This window comes from Lutjanus erythropterus, chromosome 9, assembly GCF_056507025.1.
Source record: "Lutjanus erythropterus isolate fLutEry1 chromosome 9, fLutEry1.hap2, whole genome shotgun sequence".
NCBI lineage: Eukaryota > Metazoa > Chordata > Actinopteri > Lutjaniformes > Lutjanidae > Lutjanus > Lutjanus erythropterus.
Genome location: NC_139325.1, coordinates 1,097,801 through 1,119,882, shown reverse-complemented (window position 1 = coordinate 1,119,882; position 22,082 = coordinate 1,097,801). Strand labels below are relative to the sequence as shown.

The window sequence follows — 22,082 nt, the reverse complement described above, 5'->3', positions numbered from 1 at the left end:
GAAGAAGTGAATTGGCCCCAAAATCTGCCCAGTTATCCTGTAGTGTGGGGCCTTCCTAAACCTAAGCCTCCACAGCCAGGCTGAAAAATTGCTTTAACTGGGTGCTATCCAGGCCAGGCAGAGTTCACAGACCAAACACTGATGCTTAGTTTATTTTGTGTGCCCTGCTTTGAGGCTTGCAGTATAAGCTGCGAACTGTAATATAATAAATATACCCACACCTCCCCACAGACACACTGAAGCACAATTGATAAAATGAAAAAAAGGATTACAACTTTCTGGAGTGTATGTTTACATTATTGTTTTTTAAATAGCAAAATAAATTAGAGTGTAGTCAGTAGAGTGCAGCTCTGTGCCAGGCAACAGATGGTCAAGCACCTATTAAAATGCATTTGGCAACAGTTTTAATAAAGTGTTTTATAGCATAGTGTCAGTTATCTTTAAGATGCATACTGTAAAATAGTGTGATAGTAACTGAGTGTCCGGGGTTCACGTAACAGTACAAACTTAATAAGAAAACAATAAATGGTGCAATAAGTCCAAACTTCTCAAAAGGCATTTTTCACAGCAACCATATGATGTGAAATAGTTGTGTAAACACAGTTGTTAAGGCCCTGTTCCATTTAGTGTAGCAGAGCCTTTCCAGTGTGCCAACATGCACAATAGCCGCACCTCGATTCTGTTTGACCTGAATGGAACAGAACCTTACGTAGTATCATTAGTAACACCAAAATTGCTGCTGTGAAAAAGGTCTGTTTTAATGTTGTTATTTATTTAGAACATTATGTGTATTTATTTAGAACATTGCTAGCCATGAAGCGGCTTTATAACAATGTAATAGATATTAAAATCTACATTTTTGGATACGTGTACAGAAGTTGAAATTCTAAATGTTTTACACTTGATGTCGCCTATGCAAAGATTGGTTCCTGCATTTTCCAGTGGAAGTTTTGGCTATTGACAAGATTAATGTTTTGGCATAAAGCTGATATAGATAGTAACTGAATTTAATTCCAACAAGTAATCAGTATCATCTTCAATTTTTCTGATTTGTACCAAAACCAAATTTCATTTGAAGTCAGAATTAAGTTATCATCAATTTTGTAGTGAAGCCTGCATCTCTTATTTGTTTATGGTGGATCTGGTGTGAGCGCTCCAATATGGTGATCGCGACATACAGCAATGAGGTACAGTAAAAATGGTGGGGATTTATTAATCTTGTGTCATGCCTAACTTAAGTGCATCACATTGTGTATTTACTTAATGTGCAGAAGCTCCACTTTAAGATGTGACAAAACTTTTTTGTAGATGTCCAAAATTTTGCCTGCAACAGACCAGCAGGTAAAAGCCTTTTTTTATTTTAGCCTAGCAGATGTTGATGACTTGCGGCCCCTCTGGCTGGTTAGAAAGTGTGAGTAGTAGGGATGAAATGATTACTAGTTTCATGATCATCCATGATAAAATTCATGATGATTAGTCTTACCTTTTCAAATTTGAATCATCATTCAAACCATGTTTGATTTGAAAAACAAAGTAAATATTGTCCAACAGCAAATAAAGTTAGCAACAGTCTCCCTGATGCAGCATGCAACCTGGGCTTGTGAAAACACCTGGAGGAGATAATTGAATTGCTCCGTATTAGCACCTTTGAGCGACTGTGGACTGATTAGTATTCCTTGCAATGCCTCTGTAAAGTACTGTAGATTTTCATAGTATCAGTACAGCAGCACTATTCATTATGGCTTATTAAAAAAAATCCAAGATCTTAATATGTATTTGAGTCTGACACACAAACTAAGCCTCACATTGGAACCCTACAGTGTGTGTGTGTATAAGTGTGTATAACATGTCAGGCTCTCTCAGTGCTAGCCAGTACAGGGCATTCCAGTCCAGGAGAAGAATAATGGGATCCATTCACAGGTGGAGGGATCTGGGAATGTTGTTAACGGCTCTCAAGATGGAGCGGACGTCTCAAGGGTCTGAAACATTCCTTCACTCAGCATGTTCACCTAAACAGAGGAAAAGAGCAGAGGACAGAGAGGGAGAGAGCAGTTGGGGGCATAGAGGAAAGGCAGCAGTTATCTGGGTCATCCCAGCGAGGAATGAAGACAGCAGCCTTTCACCTATGGCTGTACTTATAGGTGAGAATAAAAAGTGGGGCATTCAAATAGAACTTGCACTGTTTGGTTCAGGTTACAGTTCATTTGGGAATGATTCCAATTTTTGGGAATGAAAGGAAGCTTCGTTATTGGGATAGGTGGTCTACGCTTCCTCAGCTGTTTATCTTTCCACTGAACATGAAGTGTGGGCCACCCTGTGTGTGGAGAGGCTGCCAGCCTCTCCACACACAGGGTGGAGAGGCTGCCAGCCTTTCTCAGACAATTTTATTTGTAGTCATACCCTCCTGATTTTCCCAGTAGACTCCCGTTTTTCATTGCCCTCTCCCTGTTTCCTCCTGGGATCACAATTTTCATGTATCACTCCAGATTTCTGACAAATTTTCGCAACTTTTTTGACTTTTCATTATCACAATCTGTTTCTGACACTGTACAGTGTGTTTGAGCACTATATAACTCTGAAAGTCTGCTGTTTTTATCCAAACAACACTTCCTGTTTAGAATTCCCATTTCTTTTTCTCATTTCCAGTTTTAACACTAGAAGTGTTAAAATCCTCCCCATGTTTGAGGTCTCAAAGGCTGGCAAGTGTATTTGTAGTTTCTGTTCAGATGGTTGCTGTCACACAGAATAAGTGTTGCTATTGAGGCTGCTTCCAACATAAAACCCTGGAATACACAACAATAAATCTTTTGAAGGCCTTATTTTGGTTTTATTATTTAGATGTCAGTTTCATAGAGCTGCAATTTTGATGCTGCTGTTTAAAGGCGTCAAATGGAAGTGGTGCATAATATGTCTACACAGCCCGACTCCACAGTAAATAAAGGGCCAAATGCTTTGAATTCCTATAGCAAAATCACTTTTATAGAGCCTTCAGTGAGTGTACAGTAAGCCATATCGGGGCTGTGACAGCATATTGTGTGAAATATGGCTTTTCCTCTCGCTGTGCATTGCGTGCAGGAGGCAGTACTGAATTATGGTGAGCCACAATCGTATTGGTCTCAGCTGGATAAGTCCAATTCTGCTGTAAGCTACTGGAAACAGAGCTGGCTGACACCAGCTTTATATTCTGCTGCTTACATATTCAGATCTGTGCAGCATAAACAGGATGTTTTAGCCGTGCTCCCGCTTTGTCACCAGATTCCCGCTTTTCTCTCTCATTTCCATTTTGGGTAATAAACACTCAAAGGTCACACATCACTATTGTGATATCACAGAACAGAGCAGAATAACGTGCCAAAGCACAGTTTGTTTTTTCTGCTCCCTTTCCCCTTGCAGAGTGTGAATCATGAACACATTTGCTTTCCACATGCCTGGAGCCAAGAGATCTCAGCACAGCCTTTGGTTCACCCCACAGGAATCTGAGTGCTCTGTTCTGTTTAGTGCAAATGCTATCTTTGCAATTTATGGTACCACTCCATTATAATCATGGTTCTGTGGGTCTCTGACTTGTGTTTCTTTTTCTTTTTCTCTATTTTTTCTTCCAGGCCTGGCGAGTGTGGTCAAAGTTCTGCTGTGGTCAGAAATGGCTGCTCCTCCTCTCCCCCATCTTCCTCCTCTTCTTCACCATAGCAGTGATGACGATGACGCTCCCCCTCCCTTTGCCGCCTGCTGACATCAACCATCGGTCTTCCCGTGCTCTGAGCTCCACTGGGGAGTTCAGATCCAGGCCCAAGGTCGTGGAGCTCCCTCTAGCCACCGCCTTTCAGCAGTCACTCACGCACATCCACCGCGGAGACTGGAAATCAACCACTGGAAAAGAGACGTCTAAACATTCAGTGGCACCTAAACCTTTCGGGGCCGCTGCTGGCAATGACAAAAACAGCATCAAAGAGAGAAGTCACGCAGACTTGCACAGAAATAAACAAAAAAGCAAAGGTTCCAAAAGAATAGAGATGGCAGGCGCCATCCAGCATCCAACCAGTCATCACCATCCCAATCTCCCAGAGTTTACAGTCAACAACACAGGGCCAAAGCATAGAATTAAGCCAAGCGACCACAGCGCTGTGGTAAAGCTCACTCCACAGGCATACATTCATCTCGAAGGCAGAAAATCCACAGCAGCTCATATCGTTGCTCCAGAAGATACCCTAATAAGTGACAGACGAGCTGCAGACAGACAGGCAGACAGATGGGAGGATAGACACATAAATAAGAATGCAGACACACAAATACATGGCAGCCATGCAAAGCAAGCTGAACATAACCAGGCTTTGGAAAAACACAGACAGCACTCTGGGCAATCTGACAAAGTCAGTAAGGGGCAGCAGGCTGTGAAAAAGCCCTCCAGGGATCTCAAAAAACACCATAATCTCTCAGAGGATCCCTCTGAAGCAAAGAAGAATCCTGGGTTGTTGGAGCGTAGAAAGGCTTTGTCCAGACCTGAGGCAGCCATAAAGAAAGATGACAGCAGCCGGTGTGTGAGCTTTACAGAGCAGGACTTCCCAGGCAGTGACCTCAGAAGGATCAGGATTAGTCCAGATCTCCGGCCTCTTCCCTGGCTCAGCGAGGATGACATCCAGAAGATGGTGCTCCTTGCTGAGGGGGAGGTGGTCAGTAAGGCCAGGGTGCCTGCACATGGGCAGGTGCTTCAGGTGGCGCTGGATCCTCCTGCACACCAGCAGGTACAGTTTGACTGTTATTAATTATAAGGTCATGATTTATGGCATGATGTCAGTTTTATATCTATAGCCTAAAATCTAAAGTCTTACAACAAACAAATGACAACAAATGACACCATCTTTCCTGAGAATTTTCTTTCTATACCAAGATGAATGTACTAGTTGTAGGATTTCAATATGAGGAAACAGATTGACAACATTTAAGGTTCAGTAAATAAGATTTTAGAGGAATTATTAACAGAATATGACAGGAATAGAGTATAATAATCATAAGTATGTTTTCATTAGCGTATAATCACCTGAAAATAAGAATTGTTGCCTTTTTGGTAGCTCAGGATGAGCCATTTATATCTACAGAGGGAGCAGGTCCTCTTCAATGGAGTCCACTGTGTTGCACTGCCACATTTCCACCATAGATTTTCCTGCATGTTTGGAAGGGGAGGGTGAGATGATTTGGTTGCATCTGCAAGTCCCCTGCTAGGTGCCACTAAATCCTACATACTGTCCTTTAAATAAATAAAAGCATTTAATATGTAGATCTGAATGATTTGAGGAAAATGTGGAATTGCAATTTTTCTTACTAATGTTTTGATTGCACTCTAAATTGCAAGATTGTATTAGCACTGCACTGATTAATAAATTAATTGATTGGGAATTGAATATTAAAATAATCACCAGCCATTTAGATAATAGATAAATCAGGTTTTTTTTCTTTTTAAAGAAAGAAGTCAAAATTCTCTATCAGGTTCTTAAATATATTTTCTGGTTTCTTTACTCATCTCTGACAGTAAACTAAATATCTTTGGGTTGTGAATAAAACAGCAAATTTCGAGGACGTCATCTTGGGCTTTGGGAAACACCGATTGACATTTTCACCATTTTCTGACATTTTAAAATCTTCTCAACTATTAAAGAATTAATTGAGAAAATAAGCAACAGACTATGAAATTGACTCTGAAAATAATCCTTATTTGCAACTCTAGATTTTACATCAATTATTCCAGGCCTGCGCTGGTGGCCTGTATATTAAACATGTTTGTACCAGTCCACAGAAACTTCTACAAGAAATCATATAAAATGATGCAGTCTGATTGATTAATTGAGTTTGTGGAAAACCTTAGAGGATAAGGCTGCTGTTATTCTGTATTTTTTGTATTGTCAACAAAAAAAACAACTACAATGAATGTACCAACAAGTATTGTGTGTATGTATCCAGAGCTTGACATATCTTACTCCTCTGTGCCATAGAGCTCCATTGTTGTCCAACAACTATTAAGTTATCAGTGAGCCTCAGTGTTACACTGAGTGACTAGTTCTTTCATTATTTAGTTTATTTTGACTGAATCCCATCCAACACACACCACCATCCAACTGCCCAAAATACTTACCAGAGCACCAAATGTAGAGTAATGTGGTGTTCACAACAGAAGACACTACTTCCTCCTCTTTGATTGATGTTTGTTAAAAATTAGAAAAAAGTCAGCGTTTTTGAAAAATTACTGAGGTATTTTTAAATGAAAATTTAGATTTATGGGCTGTTTTTAAAGCTATACATTTTCAGTAAGAACCAATCGGCTAATGCTGGAAATATACTTGCTTTTAACTACGCGTTCGCATAAGCATCCCTACGCTTCATGGCTGCCTCGCGTATCCTGCATCCATTTGGAGCGATGGTTGTGCATGTCCTCAGAAATTAACACTACGCATACGCGAACGCAAACACATGGTTAAACAGCAAGTATGTCTCCGGCATTAGAGATGAGCACCACAGACGTGGTAAATAAGTCAGACAGTACTGATAGTTAACAAATGCATTGTTGTTTTTGGTCTTATCCTCTGGTTTGTTGACAGTAATAAGAATATAGAATAACTTAAGTTTCACGCTTTACAGTGCATTACAATGACAATAACAACAGGAGCTAAAACCTCTTGTTTCAGACAGAGTGAACAGAGGAGCTGCATAAAGGGCTGCTACAAGATAAATAATCATGCAAAGCTAATGTAGTAGAACCCCAGAATAAAAATATTGAACTGGAAATGAGCATAATAGGTCCTCTTTAAAGCGCTACAAACCAAAAACACCTGGCATTGCCCTTTAAAGATTGGCACCATAAAGTAGAATCATTAAGTTCTCAGCTGCATATGAAAACTGTAATAATCCCTCCTCTCCATGTGGAAGGTTGAAGTCGGAACTCGTGTTATAATTTACCTGCTGTATCAAAAGTTATTATTTCGTTGTATTGTATACATTCACACTCTTATAAGTGAAGCCATTTGAACAAAATATTCATGACTGCAGCCTGCGGCACTAGGTGCTGGATGTGGAGTCTAATACAAAATGCTGTTTTATGAAACTAGATGGAAAGTATTATATAACACTATTTTTACCTCACAACAGCCATCACCGGAGAGGGATTCAGCTCAGCATCGACCTGGCCACAGACATCCAGAAACCCACAGTGAGCGCTGCCAGCAGGGGCACTGCTCCCTGATCAAACGCACTGACGACTGGTTTGAAGTGTTTGCCTTCCACCTGGACAGGGTGCTGGGACTGAACAGAAGTCTCCCCGTGGTGCTGAGGACTTTTCACAGTGGCATTCTACCGTATCGATACATCAGAGGCCACCCCAGACCTGTGGTGTGGTGGGATCCAGATATCCAGCACCTCGTGGATACAGACAGCGACCAGAACTCAGTGCCTCTCAGCTGGATCCAGTACCAGCAGCTCCTGCAGGCCCACTGTGGGAGTGAAGCAGACCCGAGGGCAGTGCCCTGTGTGGGAGTTCACCACTCAGAGTGGGGGAGACTGGCTCTCTTTGACTTCTTGTTACAGGTAGGAAAAGTACTTTTTTGTCATGCTGTGGTTTCCTCAGACATAACCACAAACACACACAAGGAACAGAATCTTTTAATTATTGCAGAGGGGGAAATAAATGTTTTCCATCTTAGAGAGGGGAGGGTAACTGGAGTCAGGATTAGTGAGGGAGGATTCCTTCATGAAACAGGAAAGAGTCTGAAACATCAGGCTGTTTTCATTATAGTGTTCACAGTAAAATGCATCTCAGACATTTATTTTCAAACAGCTCCTTCAGGGGTTTGAGCAACAGCACAGCAGCAGTGCACCCCTTTTCTCAGCCCTTGTTCCTTTTCCATACACATAGCTGGCCTGGTTCGGGTCAGTTTGGCTTGGCCCATCAGTCCAGCATGGCAGGGGTTTGCATTTTCAGGGCTACCTGCTTGAAGGTGTGTCTTTTAACTGAATACAAGCTTGAGGAGGCTTGAGTAAAGTGATTGATAAACCATTCATATACATCTCTGGGATAAATGTGCTGTTTCCTTAAATTCTTCACAATAGAAGTCCCCTATTGTTTCAGTATTTAAATACGTTTGTTATGAAGCAACACTAAGAGGAAATGTCTTCATTCATCAGCAGTAACTTAAAATGTCTCTGACACAGCTGAAAGAAAAATGAAAGTGAAAAATGAAATGCTAAAATAATACAGATTTCTCACTGTACAAACAGCAACACATTTCAAAATATAAAGATTCTGTGAGAAGCTACAAATGTATTGAGAGCTGAACATATAGAGACTTTAAGAAATGTCTTTCTGGGTTGGCCATGGCCGGCGTGATGTCACTGCAGCCCACTTGGAGGTGGGTTGGGCTCAGGTGCGGCTTGTTGCGATAAAAGTGGTAATGGAAATGCAAATCAGTGCGGCACGGTTTGACTCGGCATGGGCAAAAGCACCGGTGGAAAAGCCCCACAGGTAAATGTGGCACATTAGTGTGAGCAGTAATCTAAAGGCGTGGTCAAATCAAACTGGGGGACAGCAAAGTCAATGCACACGTCCAGTGAAGAAATAGGTGACCTGCAACTGCAGGTCATTGGTAATGTGGCGACAAACTGAAGTGCCGGGCTAGTTGGTGAACCACTGAGGTTGGTGAGCTAACCACAGACATGCTTGTCAGCTAGGGACGTGCCAGTGCTATAGTGAGTCAGAACTCTTAAAGCCTGCTGGAAACACAGACAGATTATGAGACAATGGGCCCCTAGGCACAGATATGTAAAAGGCCCCATCATCTCTCTTACTTTAGAAGCAAGACACACAGACTTTGTGGTTGTTTTGTTTCTGTTTGTAGTGGTTTTGCATCTTTTTGTGGTCATTTCATGTGTCTTTCTGTTGATTGTGTCTTTTTTTTGTTGGTTTTTTTGGGGTTTTTTTAGGTAATTTTGCTCCTTTTTGTTTTTATTTTGTGTCTCTTTGTGGTCGTTTTGCATCTCGTTATAGCTGTTTTGCCATTCTTTGTGGTCAGTGTGCATTTTGTTGACATTTTGTGTCTCCTTCTGGTTGTTTTGTGTCTTTCTGTGGTTGTTTTCTCTCTTTGTAGTCATTTTATTGTTCTTGGTTGTTTTCATTGTTGTGGTTGTTTTGCTCCTTTTTTTGGTTATTTTGTGTCTCTTTGTTGTTCTTATGCATCTTTGTAGTTATTTTGCCTTTGCGGTCATTATGTGTATTTTATTGTCATTTTATGTCTCTTTGTGGTAATTTTGTGTCTCTTTGTGGTAATTTTGTGTCTCTTTGTAGTCGATTTGTCTCTTTATGAGCAACATGTTGTAAGTGAAGCCCAGGGAGGCCCCTTACTCCATGGGCCCCAGGGCCTGTGCCCAGTAGGCTCATTCAGTAATCCATCCATAGCTGGGAGACACTCAAAGCACCTGAACACTTTTTTAGTAAGAACTGATCATTAAAGATCAGCCTACATTTTCTTGCTACATCTTCATTGTTTCTGATTATCATCATTTATTATTTTAAAGGTTTTATCACAATTTGTCAAAACTAAATATTAGTGAAACAAGATAGAAAAGCAGCACATTGATTAACAGCTTTACTATACTTTTTCTCTTTGCTGTGAGGATTTTCTGAGGACAATTGTGCTTATGCAGTTTCACTGCTTATTATACTTATATTTTATAATACAAGTAGACAAGCTAATAATGATACAAAAACTAGTCTACTAATGCTTTTGCTGACATGCATGACCCTCTTCTTGTAGGTTGTAGTGGTCCATCAAAAGTAGCCTAAGCTAGCTAGCGGCCATGCCTTTTTAAACAGTGGTTTGAGCCATGACTCACTAAGTCATTTTGTCAGTCATTGCTTTTCATTCATCATCATTTCTTCCACTTTCTAAAGCTCTGCCTCATCGATTTCTGTTTTACTGGACACAGCTGCTATAAAGACTTATATATCAGTTTCACACTGACCATTAAAGCACAAAAAAGCACACAGTTGTGTAAACCCGTGCTTTGATTTGCTCAGTGAATTGAAAGAATTGAAAGAAGACACACAGAGCGAACAGAAATGTCATATCTGGTCTCTCTCTCTCTCTCTCTCTCTCTCTCTGTCTCTCTCTCTCTCTCTCACACACACACACACACACACACACACACACACACACACACACACACACACACACACACACACACACACCAGATGTCCTTGCTGGCTGAGTCATTCATTTTAGGATGCGATCAAAGCTTCAGCTTTAAGTGTAATTGAGATAAGATGCCATCAGATCTGACACGTAAGAAGCATAAAGCTGGTTGTAGCAATCCTCCCACACTGCACAAAGTTTCTCTTTTTCCTGTGAGGATTATAAAACAGAGCAGCAAGAGTTCAGCAAGATGGTATGTGGCTGTAATAGTGATGTGCAGCAATAAAATACTCAGTCAGTTTATTACATTCTACATAGATAAAAGCATTGAGGTAAATATGAACAAAGAAATTATCTCACAGGCCATGTTTACTGAAGGTTGGTGGTAGTGTTAATGTGAAATATGTATATTGCACAAAACATTGATTATCTATAAACCTGTGCACACAAGTCTTATTGCATGTGGAAATGAGGTTGCCACTGGACAGGAGATAATACCCTGTGTGGACTAATGTGTACTGGACTGAATTTTCTGAATGTCATTTTTTCCTTCCTACTTAATTTCTCCCATCTGATTACTCAGAGTGCAGTCCAAACATGGCTCAGTATGAATACTTTGGCTGTTTTAATGAGACTATGTGGTTATAAGCATTGGTGTTTATTTCATAGTTGGCAGTTTTATAATGACACAGGTCAGAGCTGGTCCTGACCTCCCTGAGGCCCTTAAGCTAAGGGCCCTTCTTACCTGACCTGTGAGCCAACTATTTGCGAGTGCTACACGGTCACACCTGACACCTGAGTGCTACACTACAATCCTCCCTCTTTTAAAACATATTGCTCCATCTGTCACTCTAAGATTAAGTACTTATACAGTACAGAATGAGGTATAAATAAACAATATTTATTTGTGAGAATCGTTTCTATTTAATGTTAAGAAAAGTGAATATTAATATCAACATAATTAAGAAATTGTACAAAATATAAAATGTAGAAAAATAAAATATTTATCACTAAGCTTTGGCTTTGCTGCATGGTAATTACTCCATTCCTCACATCATTTATACAATTAGCTTTCACTATACAATGTAAACATAAGCCTACAGGCTATGGCTGCAGCTTTAAGTAGCAAAATAAAACAACATTTTCAAATATAAAATGGTGTTTATACTATACTATAGCATGGTGATTATTTACTGAGGGATGTGCGTCCATATTTCCCAGTATGCCCAGCTAATCCACATTTTAAATTCAATATTTAATAAGTAGTCAAGTCAATCCATTGCTCTCCATCTTGCATTAATTCATACTTGGAACTAAATGTTAACTGAGAAACTAGATAATCATTGTCTTTGCTTACATCATGATGCCCATATGTTGTCTGGACTGGTTCTCACAGAGGTTGCTGTTGGAGAGCACAAGTTTAATTTTGTGCACATGCATATGAATGCATACTCACATGTGGCACAATAAACTTTTTTCCGAGCTGCAGTTTATAAACACTGTTGCCCGTTGGCATTTATAAAACTTAATTAAGAGTTGTATTTTACTCTCACATTTGCAGGCACAAAGTCACAGAGCACAGAGAGCAAGACACAAACAGATCAAGACATGCACTGCCCAGCTAGGTTAACAAGACTGACAGACTAGAAAGAGATGCACTGTGACTGCGAGATAGCACAACAAGTCAATGTTACTGCTCTTTGGTAAGATAAGACTTGGAGGAGAGAGCACAACTTTACCTAATTGCTGTTCACTCGTGCTGTTTTTTCTCTTTTTGTGACCTGGGACAGTAGTAATTTGATATGAGGGGCATATGGGGCCCTTATGTAATTTATGGGGCCCTTTAGCAATATGCATAGTCAGTAGTGTTGTCAAAAATATTGCTATATGATATTGAATATTGATATTTTCCAAACTATTGTATCAAAATGAGAAATTCCAGTTATCCTGACAACACTACAGCATTTTGTACAGTTGCTCTAGAAGGCAAAAGCTTTGCTGTTGTAATGTGCAGCAGCATTGTATCCATCCTCCATCCTTCAGTATGTGCTCAGCATATTCAGTACCACAGCACCTATAGTGGAATGTATCCCAGCATGCAGTGGGTGAGAGTACACTCTTGAATGTCCTGCTGCCTCACAGTCATTGGGGTTGGCATCAGTGTCAACACCATAGTGCCTTCTTGTGATGAAACGATATCACAGAGATTGACTGGGAGCCTTTTCTGAATCCGGGTGCAGCATTCAAAATGCATATGTATCTTCAAGTACAATGGCCTTCTTTGGCTCCATGTGGAAGGAGAAGCATGGAGTAGATGTGTTTTTTTCATCTTATTTGCCTTGCCTAGTATTTTTAACAGGAAATCAGGGAGTAAACAAAACAATAACCCCTAATTTACACCAGGCTGCGCCGCGGCACACAGAGCAATTCGCGGCCATTCTAGTCAATGCTGTAATTTACACCAGAAGCTCCGCGGCATCCCATAAGCGGCTCGGCGCTCCGCTCCATGGAGAATACACAGCGAGTCTATTTTTGACGGATGGCGCGTCAAACGACACAGAGCAGGTCGAACGGGTAGGAAGTCATGCACGGAAAACAGGGGAGAATCCGGTTGATTTTCAAAATAAAAGACCCCGTGCAGACTCGCGATCATAAAGACAGACAGAAAATAAACAATTTAACTACGTAGCCTGCTTATCCATGGTAGAAGCACAAACAGCAAGAAAAGAGGACTTAATCAACAAAATCAGAGCAAGTAAACATAATAAGATGGGCAAAACGCTTCTGAAACGCTGCTGGTGTAAATTGAAGTCGCGTGCATGACGGAACAAAACCAGGTGCGCGCCTGGTGTAAATTACGGGTAAGAATGCCAAAATAAAGCTAGTTTCACACAAAAAAACAAACTGAAAAAAAAATGCTGCCTGCAGTGTGTCTGCACAGAGACATCACTGCTTTCAGCATGGATCGACAATAGACAGCATAATAATGTAAATAATATACAGTATAATGCAGTTAAATCATTATAAAATCATGGTAATTTATTATTTATTATTTATTTATTAATTAATATATACACACAGGGTTGCACAACAAAAAGAAAGTTTTTTGTCCCGTCATACTACACACCCACACACACACACACACACACACACACACACACACGTGGGACCAATTTAAATACAGACTTAAATTAAATCAGAATGGAATAATGTGTAATCTATAAGAGACGGTCTGTAGCACTGCATCCAGCTGATCTGACTGCGTTGTCAATAGATGCGGTGTGAGAGTCCATGCCTATGAGTGTGTTTCTGTCACTGGTAATACATGTTTCAGCAATAAAGCAGAAAAGATAACAGATTATAACAAAAATGTGTCAAGGTTTGAATGAGCTATCAGCCTCAGCATCTGCATACAGTGCCATTGCCATGGAGAAACATGAGAAACATAACTATTTTAATTATGTGCCAGCTGGACAGAGGGACAAGACAAACCTGCTGACTGCTGAGCTGAAATGCTGGTGCCTAGAACTGCTGAGGCTTACATGTCTTCAACAAATCATAAGACAGAAAACAGCTGGGAACAAATTACACTGAGGGAGAAAAGAGTGATAGTGTGTGTGTGCAAGTGTGTGTGACTGTGAGGTGTTGTAGAGCTCCCTCTATCTTATGACTAAGGTAAACCCTGCCTTATTTAATTTGATTCCCTAAGTTGTCACTTGAACATCTTTTAAAATTTATCCTTTCATGCACCAGTCTGTGAAAGCTGACACTGCTGTATCTATTGTGTCATTTCTGTGGTTTGTGGTTTTTCTGGACTTGGACTTGACTCTGGTTCCTATGATTACAGCCCTGGAGGTGTTTGCACCAGCTGTATCACACCTGTTGCATGCTTCTGAAAGTAGTCTCTGGGAACACGTTCATAAACCTGCTGAATAGTTCTGTTTTAGAAAAAGAAAAAAAAATAAGTTGGCTATTGGCTCAGCCAGGCTATACAGGATACTAAGTCTACTTACAGACATGACACATTTTGAAACTTTGTTGTGTTTTTCCTTTAATTCATCACCCAGAATGCTGTCACAAAATATAGTTTTGGTTGTTCATAGCAGAATAACATCACTTTTAATGTGATAAAGGTGTAAAATAATCATTGAAAATTCTTGAAAACTGTAGTGTTTGCAGTGGGTTTGTCCACAGTCCCCACTACAGCATAGCTCAAACATAGTTTAAGGAGTAGTGTTAATATATATAGAGTTAATATATGTCATTTGTTATTTACACCTACCCCTATTATTTTTGACCACATTTATGTGTGATACAGTCATTTTACCATACTTGATCATTCTTGGTCATTCACACAGTAAGAAATGTGACTTTCTGTATGTTAGGATCATAGTCAACATAGTCAAGTTGACTATGTTGACAAAGCTTTACCCTACAGTCACACAGCCTTTTCCGAGTCCTTAACCACAGTTATATATGACAAATATCGTTCTCTCTGAACCAACCAAAACTGTTTTACCTTGTAGGTCATGGGAGTCACTGGAATTACTGCTGCCTCAAATGGTTAGTTTGTTTATGTTATATTTGAACTTCAGAGTTTTAAAATGATAGCTGTGATTCACCAAAGTCATATGATACCACAAGTAAGTACAAGTAACTATCAAGGCAGTGGTAGATCAACAATTCCCATGTTCTGCGAGGTTCCCATCAGGGTAGGTCAGTAAAGCGGTGAGAACATTCTAAAATATTGTACAGTTAAACTGATAATAAATTAATGATGATGATTTTCAGATGGACTGTTTTTATATGTGGCTAAAATAAGTCAGCTGCAGCTGATCCTGTCCACAGAAATACATTGCTTTGCCACCTACACCACCAGTACTCCTGCTGCTCCTACAAACTGGGGGCATCTCCACCAGCACCTACTGTAGGTAATACACTGACTATGGATAAGTACTTCAAATAATCTGAGCTATTCCTGTCAGTCACATTCACACTTATGGTCAATTTAGAGTTAACAGTACAACAGCAATCATTTAAAAAAAAAATACTGGTTATATGAGCTAACTGCACTACTCTTGTTTAAAGAGTGTAGTAGAGAAGAGAGCCTGCACTTTCTATAGTTAGTATTCCTGAGTGTAATTAGATATCAGATCATTTATTTCTTACTAATGAAGAGGTACAGAGGTTACAGCAGGCCAAAACTGCCAGGCTTATTCCTACGTATCAGTTCAACTTAATGAGCTCTACCTATGTACTGGAAGTGTATGTGTGAGTGTCTCTTTGTGTGTGCTGAGGAGTGTGTGTCCAGAGTAGTGATGTGTCAGTGTCTGTGCGTGAGGACGAGGTGCTGTCGGTCTGGATATGAGTGTGTGTGTGCTTTTGTCTCTCTGAGTGTGTACGTGCGTGTATTTATGTATCTCTGGATTTACATTTTGAGTGGAGCTCGTTTATAAGGTGTCAGCTGCTAATGATTGTGCCAGAGCTGTTGTTTCTGGGCTAAATGACAGGTGGGTGAAGATGCAGCAGAGTACTGAGAAGTGCCGTTACACTATGGATGGATGGATGGATGGATGGATGGATGGATGGATGGATGGATGGATGGATGGATGGATGGATGGATAGATAGATAGATAGATAGATAGATAGATAGATAGATAGATAGATAGATAGATAGATAGATAGATAGATAGATGCGGTTACCATGGTGATAGTGAAGTGTCGACAATCAGACATTCTAAAAAGGACAAGGTGAGACAGAATGAGAGTGAGCAGTATGCCAGCTATTCTCCTCGATAGCAGAAAAGTTAACATCTATCAACCTACTGCCTTGAACACAATAGACTACAGTATTATAGATAGAATGATGTTATATGCCAATCAAAAATTCCAGCATTATTTAATTTTGGTCATATCCTCAAAATTGTCATAACTTTCCATTCCCAGTGGGTCACACTACCATTACACTCAGCATCTTCATTATAGAGACTGGAAAAATATGGAATCAGGCAAAACACAAACATATACTGATGTAAGCAGCTAGCTCTCCTAAAGCTTTCAAATACTTGGCTCTTGAAAGTAAGTACTCCAAAAGTAAACACAGATATTAGCCCCTTGGATTAGCTATTATAGCTGCCTGAAAAGAGATCCACTTTCCTGGGAAACATGCCAGCTAACCAAAGTAGTTTCCTATTCATCTACACACACCGGCCTCTTTGAGGCTGTTGATATAGCATGTGGGCAGCTGAGGAAGTTGTAGTGTCCACAGATCAGAGTGATCCCAGTTGTGCAACTGCAACAAATTCTGGCTCTGATCAACATCACCATGCTGTAGACGTGTTTCACCTTCCCAGAAAATTACAGAGAAGAACGGTCCACTCTCCAAAGCAATCTTGCCAGTCCTTTACAAATTATGTTATGTCGAGAAAATGTGCATTTTGTGTACAATCATTCTTTAAGGAGTAACTGATTGCTAATTGCTGACATGTCCAAAAACTGATATCACAGTTAGGACTGTTTTTTTACTTTTTCAAATTTTACTTATTTTAATTTGCTTTTGATGCTGCAGTTAGTAGGGCTTTCAAACTTTGCTAGATTTTTGTCTTAATCTGTTATTTTCATGACAGAAATACACTCATAAGCATTAGAAAAGGAAGTGTAGGGTTTGGATTAAAGAGCAACAGACCTTGAGATAATCAACAATGCACACAACATCTTTCAACCAGCCAACCAGATCAGCCAGCCATCAGTGACAAATCCAGGAGGAGAGGAAGAGAGCAGAGATAAGAATGAATGTCCAGTCAGGAAAATTAAATGGATGGAATGGGACTTGTGCTGGCGAGCAGACGGCAGTTAAAGGGAGGAGCATCCTCTGATTATATTATGGTGCTTTGTGCACAAACAGGTTCAGGGTTGATGGACAGATGTTTCCTGTATTTTGAACTTTTTATGTGAAGACCATAATGCCATCACTATATTGTTGATGCTGTTTACATTCAACCTGATGCAAATTCAATTAGAAAAGTGTGCTGATTGCACTTTGAATTTGTGTGTAGATCCCTGCCAGGCAGCAGATGGTGAAGCACATGCTGCAATGGCACCACAACAGCCAAATGCAACTAGCAAAGAACATTAACATGACCCCCACATATGTTGTCCTGAGGTGACTCCAACTCTAACTTTGAAGGGATTTAATAAAAAGTATTGAGTGTATTTTTGGCAGAAGTTCTCACCATATATGTGTGATTCCAGTGAATAATTTCCAGTGAGAAACATGCTGTCTTCACTTAGAGACTATTTTTACAAAGGAGGACAGAGGACTGATAGAGAGCTGAACATCATGATGTCCCAGTGAAGTGATGATATGAAGTATCACCTCATTCTGTCCTGTTTGATATTTGTGTCTAACTTTGTTATGATTTGTGCATGAAATATTGAGTTACGGCCAAAAATGTGTTAAGTGAGGTCACCGTGAACTTGACCTTTGGGAACTAAGTTTGAGGAAGTGTTCTCGCTTTCACAGGAATGGCATCACAGTCATCATAATTCTGAATCGTAGAGGTCCTTCAACATAAAGTCAGGAATGTGCACAAAAAAATTAGGCTGATCGGCCCAGTGGTATGCAAGATTAGCTCCGGACAAGATGCAGGTCTGTTGATCACGCACACACCGAAACGATTGCTTGATCCCCTGGTGGGGCTAATATAAATGCACTACAAAATTATTTCCGGTCTCAAATAAAGAGGACTGAGGATTATATCTCAAGACTGGTCTTGCAGGGATGTCACTAAATTGCCTGTGCATTGTCTGATTTTTTGTCAACATCATTATTGTGACTGAATGTAAAACTCTCTGCTTCAAACACAACAAATACCTTGACTCATTTCTCCTTTTAAATATTTGTTGTTGTTAATGGCTGTCTCCCCTCCCAGCCCCTCTTCAAGCTGTGACTGTCTGAGAGGAGATGTCTTCTGCAATTATACTTTGGCTCCTTAAGGACAAAGTGTTCATCTGCAAAAAGGCAACCAAAAGAAGACACAGCAGTGTGTAAATTCTGCAATGCAGTGCTTACTGAAACAGCTGGGATCATGCTGGACTAATGTATTTTAATTATCTGTATAGAGGACATAAATGTTTGTAGCACAACTTTCATTTCGTTGTGCAAACGTGTGTTGTTGTCTTTTTTTTCATTATTCACAGTTGCCATTTGGGCTTGTAACAGAATTACAAGCCAGTATGTGTGGCTACTAACATCAGCCGTTACACAATAGTTTAATCAGGTCACTCCCATCAAGGTTATAACAAGTGATTTCAAAAATAATCTCCATTTGCTGTGTGTTTCTGCTCCAGAAAACACCTGTTTGAGTTTGAGCTTATGAACCCCAGCAGATTTACAACATTTACATAAAAATCAGGAGCCGTTTACAAGCCCAGAGGAAGGGGTAAAATGAGGCCCCCTTAAAGGTGTGTGGTAGAATTTTGGGATCACTTGTCATGTGAGAAGAAATATCCCCTCGAGTGATTTTATCCAGATGGTTTCAGAAGTGTTGAGTGGCTGACTTTGCAATTGAACAGCGTGGCACAATCCCCCACTTTCACTATGATGTAGCGCCTCTCAACAGAGGCGCAGTGCCATGACAACACTGCAGGAAACCCTACTTTCCCCTGCATCATGTGACACAATCATGGCTGGGGAACAAAAACGCTGCTTGGGAGGTAGCTCTTATAGGAGAACAAAACCAAATGAGAATTTTCACTGCAGTGTGCTCACTCTACATTAGAAAACAAAGATAGCTTGTGGCTAGAATTATAGTAAATTGGGAATATGCAGTGTGCAGTTGAATTATTACAGTGTGCTGCCCATATTTATGTTTTTTTTACTCATGAAGAAAAAGGTTGCACTCATTTATTCATATGTGGGAAGGTTTGCATGCACGCTATGAAGCCACAACTACAAATACTGTGAGAAAAGAAAGTCTGACTGCTTACATTAGAGCATAAACTCAAAGCTCCCCACAATAATCCTGTTTACACCGCTGGAAATACTGTTGTGATTATCCAGAGGAAATGGTGTTTGGGTTCTGTTTAAAGTAAATAAAAAGTTTCAGCAGCTTTGATGGAGCTCATGACGCAAATTAATTCACTGTGTTAATGTGGAATCTGAGTTGAATTATTCACCGATCTTATGTGTTTGAAAGCACAGACGCTTTTGTACCCACAGTTTGTCAGACCCTGGTGGTGCCACATCTGAAGATTGATTCATAAGTGCAGCTGTGAATTACATTATTGCAAAGAATCACTTAGTAAAGGAGGCCAGTGCAGATGCATTCATATATCTGTAATGCATAAAAAAAGAACTTTGTATGATTCTTATGATATAACAAATTTATATGAAAGGGGGTTTGTGTCTGTGTGTACAGTCATGTACAAAAAAGACTGAAATTGCTCTGCACTTGTGTTTGTGATAAGACATCTCTGAGCAGGAGATACTTGTTGTGGTTCAGGGAATAAAGGAGATTGCTTATGCACAAGTTCAGCCTGAGCATGGTTTAAGTGGAATTGTCAGTCTCAGTAATTGAGAAAGATAAGTATTGGCAAACAGACTAGATATTTGAATAAATAGATACTTTTTTTCGATTGGAAATGTACATTATTCAAAACTTATCACAGTCAGTGAAGCAGAAGTCTATGTTGGACCAAACTATGAATCATTTTTCATTGCTTTCATACAAAATGCATTGAATCAGTGAACTCTTTTCTCAAGTATACTCCACCTCCACCTGCAAAACACTGTAAGCAGCACATTTTTCAAATGCTAGCACACTGTTTTCAAAACTGCTACGTTGTGCATTTTTACAGTAACCATACTGAAATACATAGAAAGTCTTAGCAGAATTTTTACAGTAAAATGAAAATTTTATTATTCCAAAGACAGCTAATTGCAATTTCACCTGAAAGCCACCCAGGTGTCCTATGTTTACTGTAGTCACACACAGAATGAGTGCTACTAATTATACTAATACTACTAATTATACTACAACTTTTATAGTTTTTTATAGTATCATTGTAGCCCTGGAATCTCAGGGATTTGTTTCTTGTCAGTTTTTTATTTTTCACAAATAAATGACTGAGTGTATATGTGAAGACAGTAAAGCATATTGAAACAAATGACTGCAATTTCTAATTCATTCTTGTTACATTTATTTTAGCACAGTCAATAAAGTGAAAGGTGTTATTCTATAATGAAATACAGATTAATGTAAAAACAAGCATTCAGATATCAAAGATAAAAGTTTTATGTAATGCTGGTCAATGCTCCCTGTCGCTCATGTTTTTAGGTCAGTGTGTTATGAGTGATAGTGTAAGCTTTGTGAGTGCTTTCCAGTATTTTGATCAAACAAGCCTATTTTGAGGCAGTTATGGAATGTTTTGGTGGTTTGAGTGAGTTTTAGAGGCGAGATTAACTGTTTGGCCAAGATGCATGTTAGTAATGCAGACCGTATGAAAAAGTGGCTTCAGAAAAAACTATAATATGAACACTATATGGTATAGAGACATTTTTGGTAGTGAATAATAAAGCTTTTAAGGATAGGTCTGCTGTCATGAGAAGGGCTGCCATGAAACAACCCAAACCAACTCTGAATGTATCCTGCTAACAGGTTTTGTGTGTTTGTATCCAATTCTGTGGCTTAGAGCTCCCTTACTGTCCAAAAACTATTATAAATGCATCAGCGAGCCTCACTGTTGCACTGGTTGACATGTTCCTTCATTACCATTAGAGAGACAAATCTGCAGTTAACATAATCCTAGAAAAATGCACTATTTACTCCTGTGTGAATAGAGTTGTTAAGTGGGAGAAGCTTTTTCAGGTGACCCTGCCACCACAAGAAAAAGTACCATTCATTTGTCCCATAGAAAAAACTGCATGACTCACAATTGGAGCACCTCTACGGCTTGAATGGACAAGGACAAATTCCCCTGGTTGAAGCCCTGTTACAAAAGATAAACAACTGCTTAGATAAGCTTCTGGTTCTTTGATTTAAAAAAAAAAAAAGCCGAAGTCAAAAGCCTGTGGACAAAATTGTGGGGGAGAAGTTAACACCAACTGCTGTGGTGCATTTTGGCAAGAATCATCCAATCAAAAGCTTACAGTGCTGTGAGGTCACTAATAGTGACTAAAAGCTTGAGATACAGTCTGCAGCTTAAATCAGCTGTTTTGTTCATTAATTCAACAACGGGTGGCTTCTCCTCAACAGAAATAACAGCTCAGGCTCGGAAATAATGTGAATAATTAAAGCTGGCAGTCATAGCATAAAGTTACAGTATACAATCATTGCATCTTCCAGGAGAGGTCTTTGTTTCCATGTTTAGTAACGTTGAGGATATTAAAAGAAAAATTTTGAAATGGGAATACCGATCAGGGAAAACACCTATGGAACCAGCAGCTCTTGAAAGAAATTTTTAAAGGTACAGTTCACCCCTGAATAAAAAATACATATTTTTCCCCTGGCCAGTCATGCTGTTTATCCATCTAGATTGTTTTGTTGTGGATTGCTGAGTTTTGGAGATGTCTGCCTTCTCTCCAGTATAATGAGAGTAGTTGGCAAGCCATACAAAATACATTTGAAAAACTCAACCGCAATGTCTTACCAGCCATACTTAGTCAAGATAATCCACAGACCTTGTTGTGAGCAGTTTAATAGAGGAACTATGTTCTTTCTATGGCATTAAGAAAGTACATGTAACTGCTCACTTTCTTTTATCAGGAAGAAACCTAGCCGTATAGCATTGTATTTTCACCTGTGCATGTGTGTATTTGTGTGCATTTGTCTTGGTGTGAGCTTGCTAGGCAATATTTTGCTTACAAAAAACAACTGGCAGGTAGCAGTGTTGTTCTCAGTGGTGTATATAGAA

General features: G+C 39.7%; 1 protein-coding gene across 1 annotated transcript in view; it reads left to right on the top strand.

The window, feature by feature from the left end:
* gask1a (golgi associated kinase 1A) overlaps positions 1 to 22,082 on the top strand; it is a 75,697-nt gene that overhangs the window by 37,753 nt on the left and 15,862 nt on the right. The window contains exons 2-3 of the mRNA XM_084725886.1: positions 3,603 to 4,739; positions 7,135 to 7,569. Of these exons, the coding sequence (XP_084582012.1) occupies positions 3,603 to 4,739; positions 7,135 to 7,569 (1,572 nt within the window). The remainder of the gene's footprint in view (positions 1 to 3,602; positions 4,740 to 7,134; positions 7,570 to 22,082) is intronic.